The sequence below is a fragment of the Melospiza melodia genome, chromosome 4, assembly GCF_035770615.1.
Source record: "Melospiza melodia melodia isolate bMelMel2 chromosome 4, bMelMel2.pri, whole genome shotgun sequence".
Classification (NCBI taxonomy): Eukaryota; Metazoa; Chordata; class Aves; order Passeriformes; family Passerellidae; genus Melospiza; species Melospiza melodia.
In genome coordinates, this window is record NC_086197.1 from 70,903,448 (window position 1) to 70,928,395 (window position 24,948).

A 24,948-nucleotide genomic window follows, 5' to 3' on the forward strand; every position below is an offset into this window, starting at 1 on the left:
GGGCACTGGGGCAGCAGCCCCGTGAGCGCCATCACACACACAAACACGGCCCTGCCATAGCGGCAGCGGAGCCGCGTGAAAACCAGCGCGGATCCCTCCGGAGCAGACCGCCAGGAGACCACAGGGCTGCGCGCAGCCCCGCCGCAACTCCGCCCTTGCCCCGCAGCCGGCACTGTCCTTCAGCCGGCGCTGTCCCGCAGCCGTCACTGTCCCGCAGCCGGCACCGTCCCGCAGCCGGCACCGTCCCTCAGCCGGCACCGTCCCGCAGCCGGCACTGTCTCTCAGCCGGCGCTGTCTCTCAGCCGGCACTAACCCTCAGCCGGCACTGTCCCGCAGCCGGCACCGTCCCTCAGCCGGCGCTGTCCCGCAGCCGGCACTGTCCCGCAGCCGGCACTGTCCCGCAGCCGGCACTGTCCCGCAGCCGGCGCTGTCCCGCAGCCAGCGCTGTCCCTCAGCCGGCACTAACCCTCAGCCGGCACTGTCCCGCAGCCGGCGCTGTCCCGCAGCCAGCGCTGTCCCGCAGCCGGCGCCGTCCCTCAGCCAGCGCTGTCCCTCAGCCGGCACTAACCCTCAGCCGGCACTGTCCCGCAGCCGGCGCTGTCCCGCAGCCAGCGCTGTCCCGCAGCCGGCGCCGTCCCGCAGCCGGCGCTGTCCCTCAGCCGGGCTGAGGCCCGTGCCGCGCTCCGGCAGCAGCGGTATCGAGCACCCCCTGTCGGCGGGCAGCCCGCAGCGGCCCGCGCCGGTGGCGCCGCCTGGCGGCCGCTGCCCAGCACACTCCTGCGAGGCGCTGCACTGACAGCCCAGACGGACACTGCCCCCCTGCCCTCCTCCTCCTCCTCCTCCTCCGCCCTCCCTCCTTCAACTGTAAACAGCTCAAAGGAAATTATTTGAAATTCACAAGAATTATAAAATATTCTGGCCTTTTGAAACTGTCAATTATGTCAGTGTTCACCAAAATGTTAATATTTACTCTCACATATTCATAGACTTGGAGGACATGCAAGTCCTGGGAGCCCAGTAAAATATCACTGAGCATCCATGGAAGTGCTTTATTGCAGTTAATCTAATTTATTCTTTTATTGCTGATGCTTTGATTGCTATTTCTATTTACTCTTACATTATAGCAATGCCCAGTAGTTCCAGTGGGAGATCTCCTGGTGCCAGGTACTGCATGCACACAAACCCTGCTGCAAGAAGCTTCCAGACCCCATAAGAACGGCTTGTGATGAATCAGTAAAGAGAAGTACAAAGTCAAACTCATTGCAATTAACGCTTTTGGTTTGGACGTGCTTCACCCCACCTGCCAATTCCACGGGAACAGAGAACAGATTTAGGGAGAACAACAGTAACATTGCAACAGGTTCATATCTTCCCTCTGCTCTTTCTGTGGCACATGCAAACTTGGCCATAGCCTTTTAGCATGTTCAAGTGCCGTGTTCATGTCTCTGATTTACTTAAGAGGAACAGCCAGAGCATAACAAACATAGGAAGAAGTCCAGAGGAAGGCAATGTCATTGGTGATGTGTCTGGAGCACAAGTCTGATGAGGAGTGGCTGAGGAAGCTGGGGTTGGTTAACCTGGAGAAGAGGAGCTCAGGAGTGATGTTATCAGTCTCTTTAATTACCTGAAAGAAGGTTGTAGCCAGGTGATGGTCAGCCTCTTCTCTCAGGCAACCAACAGTAGGATGACAGGACATAGTCTTAAGTTACATCAGGGAAGGTTTAGTGGAGCATTAAGAATAATTTCTTCACAGAAAAAGTGATCAGACATTGGAACAGTCTGCCCAAGGAGGTGTCATGGTCTAGTTGACAAGGTAGTGCTCGGTCAAAGGCTGGACTCAATGATCTCAGAGGTTTTTTCCAACCTAAAAGATTCTGTGAAAGCACTATCCTGGGAATAGATGGCTGGTGGTTTAAACTCCCATGCTATACATGCCTGGCCCTCCATAGGCTAAGCAAAGCCCCCATGCTGGTGCTGGAGGTACCTGCCTGAGCCCCAGGGACCCCATCTGTACTGGCACAGCACCCCACCTTGCCAGGGGCCAGGTGGCCCGGGGACAGCAATGCTAACACAGCTGTCACATGCCTGAGCCACAGTGAGTACTGCAGCACTGCACTTCCACCACACAGACTCACCAACCCTATGTCTTTATTGCAGTACTGCAGTATGCCACTCTCCTGTAAGGACAGATGCTACATGAAGAGGTCAGAGCAGAACTCACAATTCAGGGAAGGGGTTGATGCTTTCATACATCACTGTTTGGGTTTATTTTGGTGGATTGCCCTTTTTTTATAAACACACGCTGCTGTCCTGCAACACCCAGGACACTGTTGGCTCCTCCACAGTTCTCCCTGGGTGTCATCAGACCCCTCGGAGCTCCTTCACTGCACTTAACTCTTTAACAGAGTACAACATGGATCTTCCATCTGTTTGGCTCTCATAAAATGGACACCATGCTCAGCAATAACTTGCAAATCTTGTAAGTACAGATAGTACAAATACAGCAGTAACTATGGCATTAGCTGGGTTTCAGAAGCAGTTTTCTAGGATATGCATTTTAATTGCAGGGAAGCCTTCCTCTCAGGAGCCTAATGTTGGCAAATATTAAGGAACTACCAGCTTTCAAGAGCTTCTATACTGTCCATTGTGGACATTCAGAAAACATAAGTTTCACCCTGAAATTATTAGCTATAAAGTAGCATAGGTGGTCTGTCAAATTTGTCCTTCGGAAATTAAGAACTTTGTATGTACTCAGGTTATGTTTTTTCAACCTCTGTCTGCAACTAGAAAAATTTCTTTGGGTGAAGGACAACTTGAGAGGTTAAATTCTGATATTACCACATCTTGTTTTTAAGAGCAGTAGGGGAAACATCAAGGGTCTCTGGAGCTCATAACACTACTGGTTTAAATTTTTCCATATTCAGTGTTACTCCTGACAACTCAGATCCAGAATTCCTAAAATTACATGAGAATCCCAGCTCTCACAAGAAAAAACATGAAGTTTTAGCTCTTTACAAGTAAATTTAAAAAACATCCACAAATTCTTAAGGGAAGGATCAGGGGTTTTTTTCTTGCCCCAATAATAAGACCTTAGTAGTGTGAGGTTTCTACCTTTTTCCAATTTCCCTTCCCCCAGCCCCAAGTCTAATTTGGAGGGCAGGAAACAATTAAGAGATAGGCACACACTAGTCAGCCAGGCTCCCAGGCTCTTGTCAGGAATTCCTATGTCACTGGAAAAAGCATAGAGCAAAAAAATTGCCACACTGAAGAAAGCCAAACAACTAGAAGTTAGAACCAAGTAAAGGCCTGGGAGTCTACAGTACTCAAGTGTTAAATTAACAGTTTAATTGTTATCAGTATTTGTTTTGTAAAATTTTTTTCAGTCCAGCAATAACTTTGAACAGTTGTTTTGCAAAGGGTTTACTTATTTATTTTGACACAAAGCAAACTATAACCAAATGTTTCCCTGACAAAACTTAGTGGATTATTTTGTATATATGTTTATTTCAGTTTTAACACTTGGATATTTATTTTTTTTTTATTTGGCTTTTGCTCACCTAAAGCTGCTGCCAGTCAGAGTCAGCAGACAGGACAGATCAACCCTCAGGAACTGCAGAAACAAAAGGTGCAGCATGAAGAGAGAACCACATGAGCAAGTGTTTGAGTGGATCATGTCTTTCTGTGTCTAAACAATTATTTACTCCCTAGTCATTTTTCCTTTACACATTCTGTGCTAACGCCAAAGACCTTGGCCTTTCCTGCTCTCTGCACTGCACTTGGTGGCTTTAAAGGAGTTTCCTGTTTGCAGGTTTGACATGGTGTATGCTATGGTGCAGACAAAGGCAATGTTGAATAGTTTGTAAGAGATGTTTAATAAACCACTGTGAAGCTGCCAGCTCTGGCAGGAGACTGGAGTACAGGAAAATTTTTCAGCAGGGGCCTGATGACTGCTGGTTATTTATCAGTGAAAGAAGGAGGGAAGAGTTCTAGTTCCCACTTCAATCCAAGATGTCTAATCCTGAAACTAGCACCCTTTGCAGTGCACAAGGTATTTTCACACTTACATACCTGGGCTTCCAACATCCTGAGAGAACCATGAGGAGGCAGCCTTCAGCCCTCAAAAAACCACACATCCTGTGAATATGCATTTGTGCTTTATAATTATATTTTCAGACAACTGCATGTTTCAATGCACCGTACTGTATTTGAAGCATTTGGCAAAAAGTAGTAATTGACAAAAGCCTGGAAAGTGATAATTTAGATAAGATATTATGAAGAAATTATTCACTATGAGAGTAGTGAGACACTGGAGGAGGTTGCCCAGAGAAGTGGTAAATGTCCCATCCCTGTAAGCCAAGGCCAGGATAAATAGAGCTCTGAACAGTCTGGTCTAGTGGAAGGTATCCCTGCCCACAACAGGGGTTTTGGAACCAGATTATCTTTAAGGCCCCTTCCAACCAAACCATTCTGTGATTCTATGAAATTTACTTTTAAAAAGAGATTTTAGGCTCTGGATTTTCATGTGCTTGTATATCTATTGATTATACAAACTAGGTGTCTTCAAAGGTTTGTGATTTGTTATTTGCTATTAAAATACCTTGCAAAAGCTCACTGATGAGAATAAAATACTTTAATCATTAACAGCTAGGATAATGATAAAGGCAGTTATAAATTTAAGCTTCTCAAAGACTTACTGAAGAGGAATAAAGCATTCTAAATGAAATTAATTGCATTAACTTTACAGGTCTACAGAAGGACTGTACCATATAGCTTGCATGCTTGTCAGCATATATTCCCCCTATCCAATGTTAGCTTCTCAATTACAGCCACAGAAATCTGAAGTATTAGACCTGAATTCCCACTTCACTTTTAAGACTCTCAGTTAAAGCATGTTCCCCTTAGCTGCTTGTGCTGGAATGTATAAACCAAATGGCAATCCTGTCTACTTTTAGGAAGTTTACATTGTGCCCTGATAAAAGAGGTAATTACTGTCACACCTTGTAATATTTGAATGGAATGTCAGGAAATGTCAAGGTTAAAACCTGAAGTTAGTACTGTCATTAGAAAGGAGCCTAAACAGTGAAGTTCAAAACCGTTTTGTTTTCTTGAATTTTACATATTCTCTTATACTGTATTTTGTTCTTAAACCCTTCCCAGAGCAACTGAAACTCCAACCTAAAAACCCTCCTGCAAAACACACATAAGACATTTTCAAGTAGCAGTTTGCCCCACATATGCTTTAGGATACTGTCAGATCCAGGTGTTTAATGGGCCTTACTTATAGGAATGATAATTTGCAAAGCAACCAGACAAGTCCCCAACTGTGGAGGCTATTCAGTGTTTCATGCCATGAACTGCAGCAGAGCCAGCAGGGCTGGAGGTGGCAGACGCCTGCCTGGGCACAATAAGCATGGCACACACCAGGGCTGCTCAAGCTCGAGGGGTGCACAGGGCCCTCCCCAGTCCCACGGCTTCCTCAGCTTCCTCACGGTGCCCACCGGCCAGTCCTCCTTCTCCTGTGAAATGGGGTAATCCAGTCCAGTCTATGGACATTCCTGAGGTATCCTTGGCATATTCTAGCTGGGATGCTTCAGCAGCTTTTGTTCAGTGGGAGTAGGGAAGGAAGAAGAAAAGTCTAAAGGTTGAGATCAGACATAAAACAGAGGGAAGCAGAAAAGAAGAATAAGCAGAAATGCTCATCTGCTCACACTGAGTCCCACTCTGTGATACACAATTGACAGGCATTGCTGTATGGACTGATGCCCTCCATCCTTTATCCTTCGGTTGCATAAAGGTTCCTACTGAGGTGAATCAGAGATATTTTTAGGAGTTCAGCCTTTAGTCTGAGCTTGATTACCCAGACTTCAGTCCTCCATGTAAGAGAGATGAGATTCCCACAACAGATTTTGGGTTATCATACAGCTTAAAATTATTATCTTTCCAATAAAATAATAATGAAAAATCTTGGAAAGCAAACCAGATTCTGAAATCTCTGCACACAATTCAGCATAATCTCACTGGTTCCAACTGCTGACAAAAAGATATGCGATGTGAGGAGGCACCACATCTTTCCATTTGTATTAGAGTGATTCTCCAGAATAGAAAAATTATTTATACTTCTAAAAGAAAAACACTACATCTGAGCAGAAAACAAAGATGTATATTTAATTTTCCCCTAATTACCAAATTGAGCTAACATTCTCTCTAATAACAGCCGCCTAAAATGGGAAGCTTACTGTCTCTCACAGGAATAACCCTTTCTGTATGCTGAACGGGCCACTGCAGTTCAACACTGTATGCTGAACTGGCCACTGCACAGCCACTGCAGTTCCCCCTCTCCCCCTAGCAAAAAACCAGCTCTGCAACAACGAGGCTGGGGTGACTACAGCTCCAGGATGTGTCCATGGACCAAATTTAAAGAGCCTGAGAAGTGAGAATATAATCAAAACAAATGAGTTTTTGAAGGCTGTACCCTCCAAAAAAGCAACAAGAGGAAAGACATATTAATGCCTTCCTGTTCACCAACTGGCTCCCTGGACAAGAAAACTGTGGGCTTGATTTCTCCTTATTTTACAACTAATATTTACACACAGCAGAACACTGATACTGATCTCATCCAAACAACCAAGGGATGTGGTCTGTCTGTGGGGATGTGGAGGACATCCATGCTACACTGAGTACAAGTGCAGGAGGGAGGCAATTGTTTCTGCTTTAAGTAATACAGAAGAAGGTCCTTGCGAGGGACTCTCACTTGGTCCTTAGGGAGGGTAGTAAAATGGAAGGAGATTTCATTAATGTAGAGACAAGACAGCATAGGCCTTGTGAACAACAGATGAAATGGGAAAAGTGAAACTGCAAAGAGACACAAAAAAGCAGCAACCCCAAGCAAGGGAAGAAACAAGACAAACAAGGAGTCCCCAAGCCTGGGATGAAAGAATTCTTGGCTAAGGGCAGAAACCAGTGAGTCTCTCAGTCTTGCAAGTGCTTATACATCAGTCATTTGTAGATTGTTTCCCAATAGTTATAACTGGCAATACTTCCCAAAGGAAAGTAAATATAGGTCAATTGGGATTCCCCTCCACTCCTGCTCCTCCCAGATCTGATGCACTGAAATAGGGCTGAGATGCACTTCCATTTTCCCTGACTTGGTAGCCTGCCAACATACAGCACATTCCTTTTATGGCAGTGAGTTTATAACTACAACAGTCGTAAACTATTCTTAAATGGGTCTTTTCTGAGAATCATGATCCTTCCAACATCTTGAAAAATTTCTCATTTTTTCTATTCCAGGCAGTCCTCTCCAGCACAGTGGTAAAGATTTAATTGCTTCTGGTCTTCAGATGATGAGATACAAGTGTTCTGGAAATAACCTTTTAATTGAACAATTCCTACTGGCAAGCCCAAAAGCATTTTGTGTTGCGCACCTATAAAGGATTAATTCTCAATACCAAAAGAAAAAAAAATTAAAAATTTCTGGGTACTGCTGTGAATAGAACTATGCAAGGGGTACCCTAGCACTTGAAGACATGAAATCCATTTCTGTTATCAGGATGGTTTGATTAGGTATGTCTCCCTCTCCACCATTATTTGCATTGTCAGGCTTACTAATACAGCAGAGATAACAAACTTTCTATTCTATTTTTAATTTGGGACAAATCCCATGCATCATGTTAAATACAGCTTCCTTTTATAGCAATGAACAGAAGCCCTTCAACAGAAATTTCTATTCTACTTTTCTGAAACACCTTTGTACTAGCTTTTACTTTTCAATTGAAAAAGAAAGACTAATTTTGAAGACTAACAAATACAACATTTGGAATCAGCGTTCTTTTAAATTGGGTTACACATTACTCTGTAACTGAGCAGACTTTTTCCTTGCCTTACAAAGATTATTTGCCGGGGTAACAATACACAATAGATCCATGACAAGAGCAGTTTCTCTTAGGTAGAATATCTCATAAATGAAGCAAAGAGAAAGCCTCCAGCTAGCTGGTATGACTTAAGCGGATTTCAGACCAACACAAGAGAACAGTACCCTCTTTTGAAAAAAGCAGGGTCTCCCTCGTCCCGCAGCCAGATGTGCGCACACCAGCCCTGCAGGGGTTTGTTCGTCTGCTGAGTGTGCTCCCAACCTGCATGGCACACGCACACATGCACACACACACACGCGTGCACACACACGCACGCACACACACACACTCGTGCACACACATGCACACACACACAGACGCACACGCACACACACACGCACACACACACACGCACACACACACGCACGCACACACACACACGCACGCACACACACGCGCACACACACACACACACACGCGCACACACACACGCACACACACGCACGCACACACACACACGCACGCGCACAGACGCACATGCACACACACACGCGCGCACACACATGGGCTGCAGGAGGTGGAAGGGGAGCTGCCACTCCTGCTGTGCAGAGAAGCCGAATTCTCAAACATCACCGACCACGTACATTGGTGACTGTCTTTAATGAGGCGCTGTAAGGAAATGTACAAATGGCACTTACTAGTGCACTGAAGGAGACAAAGTCCCTGAACACAACAGCGCCAGAAGAGTTGTGATTCCAGACATAGTTTTGCCCTCCAGTTTAATGATTTCTCAGAGTAAAATCTGTACCAGGGAATAAACTCCAAAAACTCCCTGCCACAGCAGGAAACTAAGGTATTCTTAATGGATGCCATGGAGTTATTACAGTGAATATAGGAAATTACCAACAATCAGCAGGTCTATTGCCAGCAGATTTTTAAGATATTTAAAATTCTTTTAATTGAAAAAGTAGTTAGTGCTAATATCTGTCTACATGTGCATATATGCACATAATGTGCCTACAGATGCCATGCACCTTGCTACAAAAATAAAGTTTCTTGCAAAAGAGACATTTGTCTTATTTATGTAGTTTCATTCATTCTGCATTCTTCAGCACAGGCCATTTGAAAGTTGAATCATCTCGCTGTATTTTTATTATTTCCTACTTGAGAAAATACAATTTTTATATCAGACTCTGAACCAGACCTGAGTATCTTGTATTTTGTAAAAATGTTTTTAGGTAAAGGATTTGTAAAATTTAGTTATGATCTCTCTGTCAGACAGCATAACTTCATCTCAGAGTAATTCAGGTGGTGGTTTCTTTTTTTACCATCCCAGCTGCTAGAAAAGCACTTGGAGTTAAAGACACCATAGCTGCCAATCTCTGCCCAGCAGTCTCCCTTACATGGAAATGTTCCACGTGGCTTTCTGTACACACCAATACCGCTCCTCACCACCGAGCGGTGCCAGCTCCCTTTGATACAAAACACGCTGCACAGCCCCGTGAGTTGTCCTTCAAACACACGCACAGGTCTACGCATATGTCAACAGAACAAAAGCATCCTTTAAAAATGTACCTTTGATCATTCAGACTGTGTCACGATGGTATGCAGAGCAGCCTTATGAATATACAAGAAAAACTCAGCCTTTTATCCAAAAATATTTTTTAAAATTATAGCATAGAGAAAGTCTGACATTGCAAAAATAAAAACAAAAACAAAAAATCAAACACAAAATAATGCCTTGCACACTGCAATAGGAACATTTATCATCCAAAATCCAAAGAATCTATATGAAGCTGAAAAAAACCTCAAACGTCCAATACATAACAAAATAAAATACCATCAAGTAAAACAGAAACTCCTAAGTCTTCTCTTGTCAAGGTTGTACTTTTATTTTTATGAAGAGCAGCAAGAAGACACCACAGCAAGTAAGGAAAGAGTATAACTTAAGCTTTGAGTGAATACTGAGTGTCAGTGACTGAAAAGTGAGAGAGCAAGGAAAACTATTTCTGTCCTAACAGCAATAAATTTGATTCAAATATAAAGATCACTTGATTTTAAACCACTACCCAAATTTTCTGCAATTTAATAAGCAGAATTATATGTACACCTACCTATATTTAGTTAATTTCAGGGATAAAAACATTTATTCAAGACTCTCCTTCTTACAAGAGAAAATGTTGTAGAGCCATAGAATCACAGAATAGGTTGGGTTGGAAGGGACTTTAAGATCACCTGGTTCCAACTCCTCTGCCATGGACAGAGGCAGCTTCCACTAGACCAGGTTGCTCAAAAACCATCCAGTCTGTCCTCAAACACTTCCAGGGATGGGGCATCCACAGCTTCTCCAGGCAACCTGTTCCAGTCCCTCACCACCTTCACAGCCAAGAATTTCTTGCTAATATCCAATCTAAACCTATTCCCAGTTAAAAGCCATTCCCCCTTGTTCTGTCACTCCAGGCCCCTGTAACAAGTTCCTCTCCAGGTCTCTCATAGCTCCACCAGGTACTGGAAGGGGCTCTAAGGTCTCTCCAGGGCCTTTTCTTCTCAAAGCTGAACAAACCCAGCTCTCTCAGCCTGTCTTCATAGAACAGGTGCTCCAGCCTCTGAATAGCTTCCAAAGACAAACTTTTTCAATGAAAAATGTTACATGGAATCTGTGAGCTGAATTGTGATTTTCATTCCAGTGCAGTTTTAAAATCCACAAACATAGCATTTTATTTTTTCATTAGCCAAATGTATTTACACTGTCTGTGCAGCACAAGGATCTGCATCTTTAAGCATCCTAAAGCTATTTTTCAAATCTTGAACAAAAGAAGTATTAATTCTAGCAAAACTTGCTTAAATTATTTCCCTTCTCTTCAATCCTCTTCCAAGTGTCTAAAACACTAAGGTGTCTCTTCCACCTCTTTTAATTGATTGAAAATATTTATTAAACTTTACATTTTTGTCAATCCACATTTCCCAGCCCTAAATGCATTCAAAGGGCTAAATACTCATCCTATACTCCTCCAGCTGGACTTGCAATAACCATGCAAAACCTTTTCTGCAGAGCAAAAAAGCACTTACCTTCGGGGAAAAAAACCCATAAATATTTTCTCCTGCTCTGTTAAAGCAGACTTACAGCAGTGCCAGGCCTGGCAGCAGCCACACAGGCATGTGTGGAGCACCCCAGGCAGTGCTGGTGCAGCTGGGGTGCACAGGGCAACAATGCAGGCACCAGCTCCGCTCTCCTCTTCCCAACCTTCGGCTACTTTCAAGGCTTTGTAATTTAGCTTTCCTCTGGATCAATATCCTAAGATAAATGTTGACATTTTCTTTGCATAATCTGTCCCTAAAAGTGACATCTGTTCCACTTGCTTCAGCAGAGGCAGCAGCAGGCATCTGCAGGCAGCCCCTCCCAGCACAGCCAGCTGTCAGGAACTTCATTGAGCTTTGCCCCAAAATGCAGTTTGTTTCTGTCCTACTTGGACTCGTGCTCCAAAAAAAGAAAATCCTGCACTTATACCATCAGAGCCCCTCTTTCTTATCTTGGTCCTGATATTTCACATCTCTTAGAAATCCTCAGCAACTCGGACATGCCCCCAGACCTCAGGGGCATGAAACCTCAGCAACTCAGCTCCGACCCCAGCACAGGGCCCTTTTCCTGTAGCTCACTTCAGCATGTCTCAGTGAGAGCCTTCAGCATCCCCGAGCAGGATAAAACAATGAAGGACATGCCAGCTCTATGTCCACCTGGAGTATTTTTGAAATTATAATTACTGATTAGAATTCTGATACATTTGCTCAGTATGTCATTTTTAGAGCCTTGGTATGTATGTATAGAAAAATTCACATTCTCATACAGTTATCTATATGTTTGAATTCTGTGTAGTTCTTTGGCAAAGCAAATAACAAAATTAATAAACCATAACCTATAATCAATTAAGCCCATCTGCTAATTTCACACTTTGTAACAATACAATACAAAGAAAAAAACAAACAAAAACTTTGTAACATACAAAGAAAATAAAACCAACACATGAGATTATCAGGTTGGAAATAGGACTGTTTAAGAAACAGCAGAGGCAATTGCCTGAAGTACTTGCAGTGACAACTTTGAAACTTCAAATCTGTTGTGCAGACCTTGCTCTGCACAAAAATTGTCACTGGATTTGCCAAAGCTCCTCTCCTTTCCTTTCCTTTCCTTTCCTTTCCTTTCCTTTCCTTTCCTTTCCTTTCCTTTCCTTTCCTTTCCTTTCCTTTCCTTTCCTTTCCTTTCCTTTCCTTTCCTTTCCTTTCCTTTCCTTTCCTTTCCTTTCCTTTCCTTTCCTTTCCTTTCCTTTCCTTTCCTTTCCTTTCCTTTCCTTTCCTTTCCTTTTTCCTATCGCCTGTCCCCTGTCCTGTCCCCTGTCCTGCCCTTTTTTTAAGAGAAATCTTTATCAAAGTCTATCAAGCTTTCCATCTCATGCTTAGGAACTGCACCTTAGGTACTTTAGCTGCATAAATATGAGACCATCAGAAATTAGGCAGACTAATGTTGATCACTATATTCCAGGATGATGGGGAGATCCTGTGTGCCTGAAACCTTTCCCTAAGGTTGCTCTTCCTCTTCAGACAGATTAAGAAATTTATCCTAAGCATTTGGGAAACAAGGAGGGGAAACTGTCCAGAAAAGAGCATGTACCTTGGAGGTTTTTGCCTTTGAAAGGTTTTTGCCTTTACAAAATCTCAAGAGGAAGAGGGTATTATCCATTTTTAAAAAGGAAGAAAAGACTGACTAGTGAATTACATGGCCATAAATCTATCTTCAACACACAGAAAGCTTTTGAAGCAAAATACTAAACAATCCATAAACAGGCAATGAAAATTAGAAAGCAGTAAGCCACCATGATGGGCTTGCCAAAACCTAACCCCATAACTAACATACTTTCCTTCTTTCCTTGTACTCTGCAGGCAGAAGGAAAGCAGCAAATCAAATAGACCTCAAATGTAAAATACTTTTAGACAAAGCAAACTGGAAAAGCACTTTTCTTTTGGATCAAGGTCCTCTATCACAGGTGCAGAGCTGCTTGAATAAACACACTCGTTCAGCGCTTCTCCTACAGACCAGGGCCAAAAACCCAGCAAGTAGTCCTGCTAAAACTGCAGAGACACCAACCTGCAAAGAGTGTGAAACACTGCTCTGAGCTGAGCAGAATTCAAGATGGTTTTAATAGATTGGAGAAATGGTCAAAAACCAGCAAGATAAAATTCAATACAGCCAAGTACAAAGAATCATATTTAGACTTTAAAAGAAATCTTCAAATGCACAAAATAATCAAAAGAACGCCAGACTAGCAGCAGTACAGCAAAAAAGCATGTCAAGGTAACAGTAACAATAAATTGAGCCAGCAGTGTGAAATTATTAAAAAAAAAAGGAAGGCAGATAACGATCTGGAGTTTATTAAAAAAGAGAAACATAATCCATAACAGGAGGGACTGGGGAGGAAGTCTGGTCTGCTCAGTAGCAGTGAGGTATCACTTGGAATATGCTTCTGGTTTGGGGTGTAGGGCAGAAACAGCTGAGGAAAGCCCAGAGGAGAAGTGAAAACAAAAAGAGTGGTTCAGAAAGCCAAATCTCTGCAAAAACTTTTAAGCGCTTGGCTTGTTTAGTCTACAAGAGTGATTGTGGAAATGGGATAATGCTCTGAAAATCTTTCTCTCATCTTAAATAGCATTACATCACTCAGCTATTATACTGTCTTTATTACTGCCACAGTTATTACTTGACTGTCATTAGAGCAAAATGTACTGGTCTGTAATTCATATGTAACTGAGCAACAAAAAGAGCTTGTTTTTCCCCAGACAGCTACTGTATTTCACATTTTAAGACTTCATGAGAAGAGCCTAGAGTCTTACAAAATATCTATTGTAATCCTTCCCAGCATGGTTCAACAACTGCTAGAATAAATTGGTACAAACCAGCACCTCTCTCGAGTTCAGAGGCAAGCAGCAAAGCTGCCTTGTGTTTTTGCATGAGGGATGCCAGGTAGCAGCTTAGATACCAGGAGCATATGGTGGGTCCCAGTGAGCCACTAATTCGCTACAAGATCTTGTCCCTTTTGTGAGCTTGCCTTTAAGGAAAAGCAGGAGTACACAGAACAAGCATGCACACAGGCAATTTGGTTTCTCTCATGAAAAGAGATGTTAAGAGATGTGCTGTTCGTACAGTGTATTTTTCCACCATGTACATACAACATCCGATGAAGCACTGGTTTTAATTCTGAAAAAAAAAAATAAAAAATGAAGATACAGTCTAAAAATACATAGCAGTTAAATATTAAGACTTTGACCGACAGGGCTGATTTTCCTTTTCTGTAGCCATTCAAAAGCAGAGGTGATAAGGCTATAGAAAACTCAAATAATTTTATTTGCAGAGTTTCTGAATTTGCATCTCAGGGCTGTAACTTCACAGTTGACTGATTCACCTCTACTTTTCCACCTGTCCCCGAGCTTGCAGCCAAAGCATCTGCTCCTGTCTTATTCCCAGCTCTCTCTCACACGTGTGCTATGGCTACTGACAATGCTGTTGGTGTGCAGGAGGGGAAGCCCAACCAATCTGACCTGCAAGCCTTGGTTTCAGCATTGTGCAGACTGGATCAGTGCACTACTGAATCACCCATTAGGACAAATTCAATTCGAACTAGAGTAAAAGCTCTGACTGTTCACCATCAGGACACACTAGGGTGGATCTGCACTGGTTTTATGTTGAATATCAAGCTTCCTCCCAGCAGCAGGATGGTGACAATCTGACCCAGGTGGCAAAGCCTGCTTGTATATTCAACCATTTTTCTTAGCCAACTGAGCAACTTTATATCAAACCAATTGTCCCTGATTGCAAGGCAAGATGTATTCTTTTTGCTATCTGTATGGCAGTTGTCTTCTGTTAAGTGGGCAGTTTTCCTTATCTCTTCCACAACTACCCCTCCCTCTGGAGAGACATCTGCTGATAACAGGCTACTGAATGTCACTGCATTACTGATAAGGACTATAGCACCCCATTGTGAGATGCTCCGCCCAGAGGGAGGAGCCAAGCATTCCTACCTGGATACAATCTTGAGGTTCTGGAACACCAGCACAGCTTCTCCCCTGGATTTCCCAGAGGAATAGCTGCCTCTTCCACGGGATCTTCAGAGGAAGACTACACCCTTCCTACAGGATCCCTGCTCCAACAGAACCACACCTGACACTCCAGGAGGACTGCAGTCCTCATTGCAACTGGACTGCTACCAACACCCTCACCAAGAGGGTGTCAGGTTGTATTCTGACTCTGTCAGTTTTGTTTTGGTTTACTGTATTGTTTATTTTATCTTTTTATTTTCTTCCCTAATAAAGAACTGTTATTTCTGCTCCCATATTTTTGCCAGAGTGCCCTTTAATTTAAAATTTACAGCAATTCGGAGGGAGGGGGTTTACATTTTCCATTTCAGGGGAGGCTCCTGCCTTCCTTAGCAGACTCCTGTCTTTCCAAACCAAGACACCAATGCTTTCTCTTGAACCAGCTGCAGGAAAGCCAAGGCCAGACTCACTGTGCTGCATGAACTGAAAGAGTTCCATACACATCCATGTGGCTCCCACCCACCAACCCACCTTGAAGGTCTTAGAAGTTGTTAAAATCACCTCCACTCTCTGTGCAGGCATCTGAAACAGCCTCGCCTGCAGATTTCCCTGAGAACCACACACAGGGGAATGGAGAGGAACAAGAACAGGGCAATCCCTCAGCCAGAAGGAACACTTAGTGGGCTGTTTCCTTTTGGCAACAACTGGCATGGATCACTTCCCCAGGAAGCTGCTAAGGTTCCATGTGTTGAAATTTTTTTTCCATTTTCATTGTGTGGTGAGAGCGAAAGTGGTGGCATTTGGCAGCTACATTCCATCAGCACTATTGTTGTTCCCTGGTGGTAGGGATTTGTTTTCCATCAGGTGAAATGCAAAGGCGTTGTCCCCTTTTGGAAGAACACAGAGCTAAAGAGACCCGTGGGGAAATCCTTCCAAATGCCATGCACAACATTACTCTTTAAATTTCTTGGATGAGGTAACACTTCCTAACAAAACAATGTGTTAGCACGCCATGTACATTTTGCTAAGCTGCTGCCCACAGTTCAAAGAAATCACCAATCCTGATGTTCAGATGCTACTGAAAGGAAAAAGCAAACTGGGGACCTCTGCAGAAGTCCTGTCCTTAGACTTTGTCTAAGCTGAATCACATTTAAATCCAAAACTTTCTGGAAATAAAGAAGTATTTATGCTAATAATTATTTTACAAAACAATGCTAAACTATAATTTAAGTCTGTGAGGACAGCAAAACTGTGTTAGCACCTTATAAGTGTAAGTATTGTTCTTGCCTGTTTTGGGCTAGTATCGTTCAATTCCTCAGATCCTAAAGTCCTTATTGCAAAAAGCCTCTTTATTCCCAGATCCAGTTGCCAGATTGTGTGGTTTTCAGATAATGCTGAATTGAGGTTGCTAAATGAGAACCAGAAGGCTGGAGCTAAGCAGATAAATTATAATTTCCAATTACCTCACCATAAATGGGGTTCTCAAAGAATTCTTCTACCTTATTTTCACACAAAAAATACAGATCAGTGTCTTCACAAACTAAAGACACAAAAATCCCTTTTGAAATACACAATGATATTCTTCAACTTCTGGTAGAAATTAATGATGCAATATGTGTTTCCTTCCTTTTCTTAAGTGGTTAGTTGAAAATTACTTTAAAAACACTGCAAGTTGGTTATACATTCACAAAATACCACAGAGAAGGACTTAAATCTCTGGGTTTGTGCTTTTTTTTTTTTTTTTTAAGCTAGTACATATTAATAGCTCACTGAGAACAAATTATCCTTCGGAGGGAAATGAAGCCTCTGAAAAGATAACAATAAATCCTACCAAAGCAAGGTGAGTAAGAGAAGGGAAAGTTAGCCTGTAGCCACTTCTTACTCTATGAGACACACACAAAAAAAAAAAGTCCCGAAAGCTCTCAGGTTTTTTGTTGTTCTGTTTAAAAGACTTCTGTTTTTATGTGGAAAAAGTAACCTTGAAATAACTCCATGTATGGACATGAATACTCCTGAGCAAGAAACATCCTATTTCCTGTCTAATCTTGTAGTTTGTTCCAAAATAAGCATACCAACTTCAGAGTTACTCAGGGTAAGATAAATCCACACCTGACTTTATTCAACAGTAATTCCTAATTATAATGTCATAAACACACCAGGAATTTGAGGGTCCATGTAGGGATCTTTTGGCTAAGGAATCCATAAACTAGAACTAGACTCAGCTATAATTAGGCCAATGTTTATTCCACTTTCCTATCAGTTAAAGCCTCCATAGCTTAAGTTCATATATAGCCTGGGTGCTACCTAAACTGCAGCTTTTAATGGAAAAGAAAAATAATAGAAAGGGGAAAATAAGGTCATTTTCCCTACCTATGACTAATACAATGCTGCGTGTAGTTTAAGAGTTGCTCTGTAATGAGGACACACTCACTTGCATTATGCGGCTCAACAAAGCTATCTCCAAATTGGATGGCTTTACTGCATTGCTGGCTTGCAGCAATGCCAGTCAGATGCAGACAGGCAGACTTCTTAACCTTCTGTCTGAGAAGATTAAATCCTTAACAGTGTGTTTTCTTCTCTTCCCCTACTGACTCTTATTACCCCATCCTTGGAAATAAGTAACAAAAGAACCGTTAACAATTCACCTAATAGATAAATTCTATTTTCTAGCATTTCTAATGTAATAAATAGGCTGGATCTCCAATGGTACAGAAACAAGTATCAGCTTACAAAGCTGACAAAACATGAGTAGGTAAACAAGATCCTCCATACCTTCATAAATAACAGGGCAAAGGACCAAATACCTCCCTCACGTGCAAGCTGGCCCTTACCAAACAGCTGTAAGGAATTCTTATGGCATGTACAAACAAAAAATAAGGAATTCTTACAGTATGTACTGACATTAGCATCTGAATTAACTAACCCTTGTAAGAGTAACTGCTACCACTTGGAAAAATGAGCAAGGTCAATCAGTCAAAAGACTTTATTTTTGTCTAGGATCAACTACTTTATATGGCTTTGCTACCAAATATAGAAACATTACCCCATCTACAAAGGCACTATTTTTAAAGATTGTGCCTTTGGAAGAAAATTAGAATTGTTTTTTCCTCCTAAAAGATCATTCCAAATGTGTATTATTAAGATCTGAGGTACATCAGATGGGAAAAGGACTGACCAACCACATCCTGGACTGAACTATATATTGTTTAACTCCATTAATTTTGCCAGTTTTAACAAAGCAATGCCGAACTTTATTTCTTAAAAAAATCCTTTTTTAATCTCAGAATTCTAGGATTATTTAGTAACTCTGGTTAAGCTGCTAACCATAGTTAATTCCCTACATAAATTTTAAAAGACAGTTGAAAAATACTGTTCTAAAATAAGCCATGTCTAAAATGAGGCAGGAGATTCTTTTAGAAACTATGAGCAAACGTCTGATTAAGATGACAAGCCACATGGAAACTACTCCCAGAATCAGACTCAAAGGGCACTGTTACCAACCAAATTTGGCAGACAAGGAATCATGACGAACTGCAAAGGCACGCAGCAACGTAACAAAAAGTTCGGAATCATCAGCAAATAAGACAGAAAGCACTTATGTCTACTCAGCAAGGGCAAGAACATAAGCAGGATGAATTCTAAGCATTAAATTCTGGATTCAAATGAGTGGCACTGTGATATAGTGGGACTGGAGACGGCTGTTCCATTTACAGGTGACTGGCCATAAGCAAGCCGTACCAGTAAGGCAAAGTATCTGGCTATTGCAGATTTTTTATTCTGATTTCTATCTGTCCAGAGAACTCATCTCCAGAACAGTTTTAATAGCAACAACAGAGAAAGAGCTAAAAGCATGACATATATAATGTAGGGCTCTGTACTTTCCTAAATGCTGTGTTCAGGGTTGGAACACCTTCAGAGACTGCCTTACAGCATTTATCACTAGCTAACAGTGGACATTCGGCCTTATCTGTAGATAACTACTGTTAGATTTGGCATTTTTAATACACAGCTATGCTTGTTTAAGATCACTGTGCCTTCAGACAGTCTGAGCTAAGAGGGTGATGACTGAAAATTCAGCTCAAGCAGGAAAGAGAGCATTTATAGCTAATTTGTCAAATACTACAGGAAGCTTAATTAAGTCTCATTTCTGTTTCCAGGAATATTCCGACGCAAGTACAGCTACATCAACTTGGGCAGGGGACAGTAAGAAATAAATTATACTTTATCCTTTGCATCGATTGTATCTTTCAGAAGAATAACACCAAACAGACCTAGTCAGCGAACATACTGAGCTTCCTCAGAATAACACAACCAAATTCTGAGCTCATTTGTGAAGTTTAAGCTCCTTTTGGACCTAGCGCTGCACAATTTACTGAGCTGGGGATCGCGGCTGTACTGAACTCATTACGCACTTGGTCAAGCGCTGCTTCCCCGCGCCAGCTATTCTGCTGTGCGCCCCGTTCGAGTCAGGAGCTCCAGCTACCGCGCAGGACACCCGGAGCCCTGCGCCGCGCCAGGGTCCAGGCGCTGCGGCGGCCACGGGAACGGCACGGCCGGGCTGCGGCCGGGCTGCGGGGGCGACGAGCCCTGTCAGAGGTTCGCTCCGTGACACGGGGACCGACCCGAGCGACCCTCGACCCCAGCCCCCCTCTCCGCCGCCGGCAGGGGCCGCAGGGTCCTCCTCAGCACCGACCCGCTGCCCTCCGCTCCCGCCGCAGCCCCGGCAGGTGCGGCCCGGCCCGGCCCGGTCCCCCGCGCCGCCGGGGCCGCTCCTCCCCTCGCCCCCGCCGCAGCCCCCGGCCCGCCCTCCCCGCGGCACGGCAGCGGGGGCCGGTGTGGAGGCGGGGGGCCGGGCGCAGCTCCTACCTGCGGTTCCTACCTGCGGCTCCTGCGGCGGCCGCCAGCGCCAGGCAGAGCGCGGGGAGCAGCGGCGGCGGCGCAGCGCGCATGGGAGCGGCCCGAGGGAGCGAGCGAGCGGCCCCGGCCCCCCCGCCCCGCGGGAGCGCAGTGACGGGCCCGCCGCCCGGGGAGCATGACGGGAAATTCCTGGGCACCGGCGGCCAACGCCAAATATGAACATGGAGCCGGGAGACTCCCGCCGCACGCCCGGCACCACCCGGCAGCGCGGGGAGGCGGCCGGGACCCTGCCCCGTCCCGCCGCCGCGGCACGGCCGAAGCGCCCTGTCCGAAGGGTTAAAGGGTGCGCTTCGGGCAGGCCGAGGAAGCGGCTCCGCGCCCCTTTAAAGAGACCTTCCTGCGGTTCCAAGGGAGCCCCGGCCGGAGCGCTCGGGCCGAGCGGAGCCGGCGCTGCCGTGACCCTCAGCTGCCTGCGCGGCGCCGGCCGGCAGCGGGGACAGCGCTGCCAGCGCCGCAGCGGCTCCGGCCCACGGCTCCCAGCCCGAGCCAGCTCCTCACGTTAGCACCGGCCCCGAAACTACCACAGCGCTCAATGCCCACCCTGCCGAGCTTCCAAAAAGGAGGGAACTGAACGACATCGAACTTCCTCCTCCTGCTCCCCTTCCTCACGCGACGCGTATATGTAAATAATGGACTGACAGACCCTGGTTTGTTCCTCCTACCCCCAAAACTTCAACCTGTCACTAAAACAATTCTCAAACAAAGCAAGATAATGGCAGGAAAAAAAGCCAACCTCTTCTGTTACTCTACCAAAATCCCGTTCATGACTCTTGTACCTCAAAGTACAAGAAAGCGGCTGAAAGCACAAGGTTAAGGCTTTTCAGCCCTGTCCTTTAACAGGGCAGACAACACGGCATGACTTAGGAAGCAAGGTAATGTCTCTGCACTCCCTGTGAACAAAATCAGGACAAAAGTCCAGCTGACAGTTAAGTGAAACTCGGCTGTGTCAGCTCATGGCAGCACCCATTCACATCCTAACAAATACTAAAACTTAATTACATGGCTGTTACAAATCAATCTCCTCCTCCACCCCAGATAAGAAAAGCATTTGAGTCAGAGACACCCGAATATCTAGAAGGTGAGACACATATAAAAACCCCTAATAAACCTTTAATTCGAGTCTGGTTTGGTTTTTTGTTTGTTTTTACAGGATAGGGTGACAAGTTACAACAAACATCTGATTTTTCTCAAATGTTCAGATATTATACATATTCCCCTGTCTTGCAGGAAGGGATATCGGTCAACTTAACAGTTTAAGGTAAAATAAGCTGCATAATAGTACATATTACAATTAAAATGTACAGTGTTTACAAGAAATATATCTTAGAAGCAAGATAGATGCATTTGCATCGAGGCGACCTTTTAAAATGCCACAGCTATTTTTACATTCACTCTTGCAACAGGTCACAAGATGGGGTCACTAAGGTCAGGTTAACAAATCACTATGATGCACATCAAATACAACAAAATTAGTTTATATACATATATATAATACATATACATGTATATTATACATATACATATATGTATATAATAAAACTCATCAAAAATCTACCAGACCTGGCACAATCCACTTACCCATCAAAAATATGTACTTGTCCTTGGTAAGTAGAATTCTGCATGGCTGATTATATATTATATATACTCATTCATTAGCATCTGAGACATAAAACCAAGGATTTAAAATTTTTCGGTTAACAAACTCTCCAATAATAAACATGGTGCCCACAAAAGCACAAAGGTAAGGCACAATAGGATTTCCTGTTGCAGAATAGTGTGCATCATGTTTACTTAACTGTAAGAAAAACGTGCATTATTTGTGCAAGTTCATGCTGCAGATCCATCATATCTACAAAGTAAAGTGAGTTTCAGTAAAATTTGTGGGACTGGTGTGCTTCCAGTCTCACCTCCTACAGGATGTTCAGCTGGATAACTAGGTAAAATGGTTGTAGGAGCGGGGATTAGTAAAGCCAATAATCTTAGATTTGCAACTAAGCTTCTCAGCAACAATTTTGTACTTCTAGGTAAACATTAGTAAATTTACAAGCTTGGAATCACAAGATTTACTGTCAGCTGCACTAGTTTGCATGAGCCAAAATTGTTGCAAGGAAGGAATTTTTAAATTTTAACACATAAATGGAGAATTAAAACATGTTATAATATATTGGGAATGTCATTTAATCCAATGGTATTTTGTCACAGCCCTGACACTTGTAATAATAAATACAGCTTTTCACAAAATATTTTTCCAGTATCTGCCAATTGCTTCTTTATTGCTCACAAATTTGAATTCATTACAATTGGTATCAGACCTTTCACACAAAATCAGTAAGGTATTTTATATAAAACCTATAAAAGATATTGAACCTGTATCCAACACTTTTAAGTATTTGGCCTCTTGTCATGGTACAGCCAAAACCATATAAAACAATAGGTTTTGAATAAAATAGGAAGCTTATTTGCTGCTTTGACGCAGACATCCTCACAGAACACAACCCTTTTTGCCACCACCAGCATTTACATTTATATACAAAACCCAGTACATCCGCAATCAGTTCATCTTCCCTCACATTGATATGCAACCACTAATGCCAAATTCACTTTCCCCATACCCCAGCTGCAGAAAAAGATTTTTATATAGCAACAAAAAACTAATATTGACTGAATTTTCTTTTAACTTATTCACCATCAGGAACTGTAGGTTGCTTGTTACAAAATACCCACAAGATTATTTCACAGGAAACTATGGAAATACAGGAAGTCTTCTTTTCTCCATGCTTTTGTATTAGCAAAAACACTTCTTGGTGCAAAAATACGTCACCACATCTGCAAATGTATAATGAAATTGGTATTCCTCATGCAAAACTTAAATGCATTGGTTTACTATAGCCCCAGAAAACTTTGTGAAACAACTTGTTTTTCCTTTTTTGTCAGCTCAGTATTACTGCCTCATTGCTAAGTCCCTTTGGAAACAAGACTTCTGGAACGTTCGAACTTTTATTTAATTCTTTAAAGTATTACATACAAAAAGCACTAAAAAAGGAAGACGGCGGCCGAACAGGAACATTCCTGTTGCAAGTAACAGTCCTAGCAGTTGTAGAAAGTTTTCTCAGGAACTTCCCTGAGAGTTAGTTGTGCCTGTCCGAAGACGCAGATGTGACATAGAGTTCATGTGTTTGTTTGATGGCTTCAGTGGAGTGTTACAAGTAAGAGCCTGGGGAAAACGATGATGATACCGATCTAGTCGCAGGTATTTTACTGTTACCAGCTTTCCTACAAGGCAAAGAAACAGGAAAAGAGAAACCTTCTAGTTCAGTATTATTCCATTTTGCTTCAGGATGTAAAACACAAATATTTCATTACATCAAAATTAGTTTACTAATTATTAGTTTAATTTTTTAACTGCTCAATACTTTAGATACCAAATACTTCACCATTTAAAAGAACTCAAACTGCCCCCATCTTCCGCACCCATGGGTAATTTCATGTTTTATTATAAACTCTCATTCCTTACCATCAAACCAAGAGCCATGTAATGCCTTGAAAGCCTTTCCAGCATACTCCGGGGAGAGACACTTGACATACACACAGCCCTAAGTAAGAGAAAGAGGGATTTGGGTTTTTTGCCAGTCCAGCTGAAAAGGATGAAGTATGACGATGTTACTGGAAAGACACTCACCTCACGTGAATTTTTGTCTACGGCAATATGAACAATTCCATCATTATCACTGCACTTCTCCAAGATTGCTTCTTGAATTGCTAGATGCCAGTGATCACCTATTTCCCTAGGCAAACAATGAAAAATTTAAGGGACTATGTAATTCTTTAAACAGTCACAACATTCTCATACTTCCCTACTGAGTCTGGTTTCTCTGTAACTTTACATAATTTTCTGGTAAATGCCTCTGGGACAGGTTAAATACTTTTCCTACTGAATACACCATAAATTGGCTCCCATAGTCCACTTTAGAAAATTCAACCCTACAAATGAAGAGAAGTAACTTCTTTGGGGGGTGGGGTGTTGTCCTAAAATGGGCCTATCCAACTGGTGCTTAGACTGATAGTTAAAGAAACATGTTTCTGCCTTGCATAGTAAATGTCTAGAACACACAACAAAGTCTGATGCTGTGATGTGAGGGTTCATAATGTACAAGTGAACAAGTTGGACAAGTTGTTCCCTTGATATGATTCCTCCTTGACTTTTGGCAGTAGAGAGGTGATTATGTGCTGTGCTAATATTAATAAAAAAAGTTAACCACTATATTCCCAGATGATTCTCAAGCCAAGAAAAAAGACCTTTTTCATGGGGCTGCTTCTAACAGCTACTGGTGTAATCACTGAAAGGAACTCAGTAATTATTGTCAGTATACAGTCACTGTAAGAGCAGCTAAAACTAGTTTTGTTAAACATACCTTGTACCCACAGCAAACGTCAAAACAATACTTGACAATCTAATCACAGAGACTGGTACATTCTGTGTTTTAGGTGGTTTTAGATGGATGAAAGCATTCATCCCTTTCAGGTCTGGAACAAGAACATAAGCCTCCTTCCTCTAATGACACAAGCAGATTAATAATACAGTTTGTCTTGCACTGAGGGCTCTGGATTTTTATTTGTGTTTTCTTTAAGATAGCTACAAGGGTATGATAAGAACTATTTCCTTAAACAACAGTCCTCTGAAAGACAGCTCACAGAAGAAGAATGCACTAGGGAGTACAATATGGAATTGGATCCCACTATGAATGCAATCCAGCCGTCCAGTAATGGAGCTAGGTCAGCTTCCAAAAGAAAAGGTCTACAAAAATTCAATGTATTAGAAGTTGCAATGTTCCAAATAGCTGACTGGACATAGGCACTAAAGACAAGTGTCAAAACACAACTCCTAGTCTATAAATGTTGGGGCTTTTAAATGCACCTGTTGGGCATGGACTGGGTCAGTACTGAAAAGCACTGAAACTTACAGCAAAGATAAAGGCTAAAAAGGGAGACTGTTATGACAAAAATAACACCTCAGTAATTAGTTCCATTAACAGCAGACATTTTGAACTGCTAACATTCTGAAAAAGGAAAATAGCCAATACCACATACCAATAAATATTAC

At 42.8% G+C, this 24,948-nt stretch overlaps 2 protein-coding genes across 4 annotated transcripts in view; both read right to left on the minus strand.

Annotated features, from left to right (window-relative positions):
• Positions 1-20,010, minus strand: part of MSRB3 (methionine sulfoxide reductase B3) — an 81,561-nt gene extending 61,551 nt beyond the window's left edge. Inside the window, exon 1 of one of the 3 annotated variants that reach the window (XM_063155131.1) lies at positions 19,810-20,010. In XM_063155131.1, coding sequence (XP_063011201.1) covers positions 19,810-20,010 — 201 coding nt within the window. Of the gene's footprint in view, positions 1-19,796 lie in introns of all 3 variants that reach the window. The other 2 variants (XM_063155132.1, XM_063155133.1) reach the window with 2 other exon arrangements.
• Positions 20,011-21,306: 1,296 nt separating this feature from the next.
• LEMD3 (LEM domain containing 3) overlaps positions 21,307-24,948 on the minus strand; it is a 40,993-nt gene continuing 37,351 nt past the window's right edge. Inside the window, exons 11-13 of the mRNA XM_063155120.1 lie at positions 23,527-23,632; positions 23,362-23,440; positions 21,307-23,120 (exon numbers count right to left, since the gene is read on the minus strand). Coding sequence (XP_063011190.1) covers positions 22,957-23,120; positions 23,362-23,440; positions 23,527-23,632 — 349 coding nt within the window. The 3' untranslated portion in view covers positions 21,307-22,956. The remainder of the gene's footprint in view (positions 23,121-23,361; positions 23,441-23,526; positions 23,633-24,948) is intronic.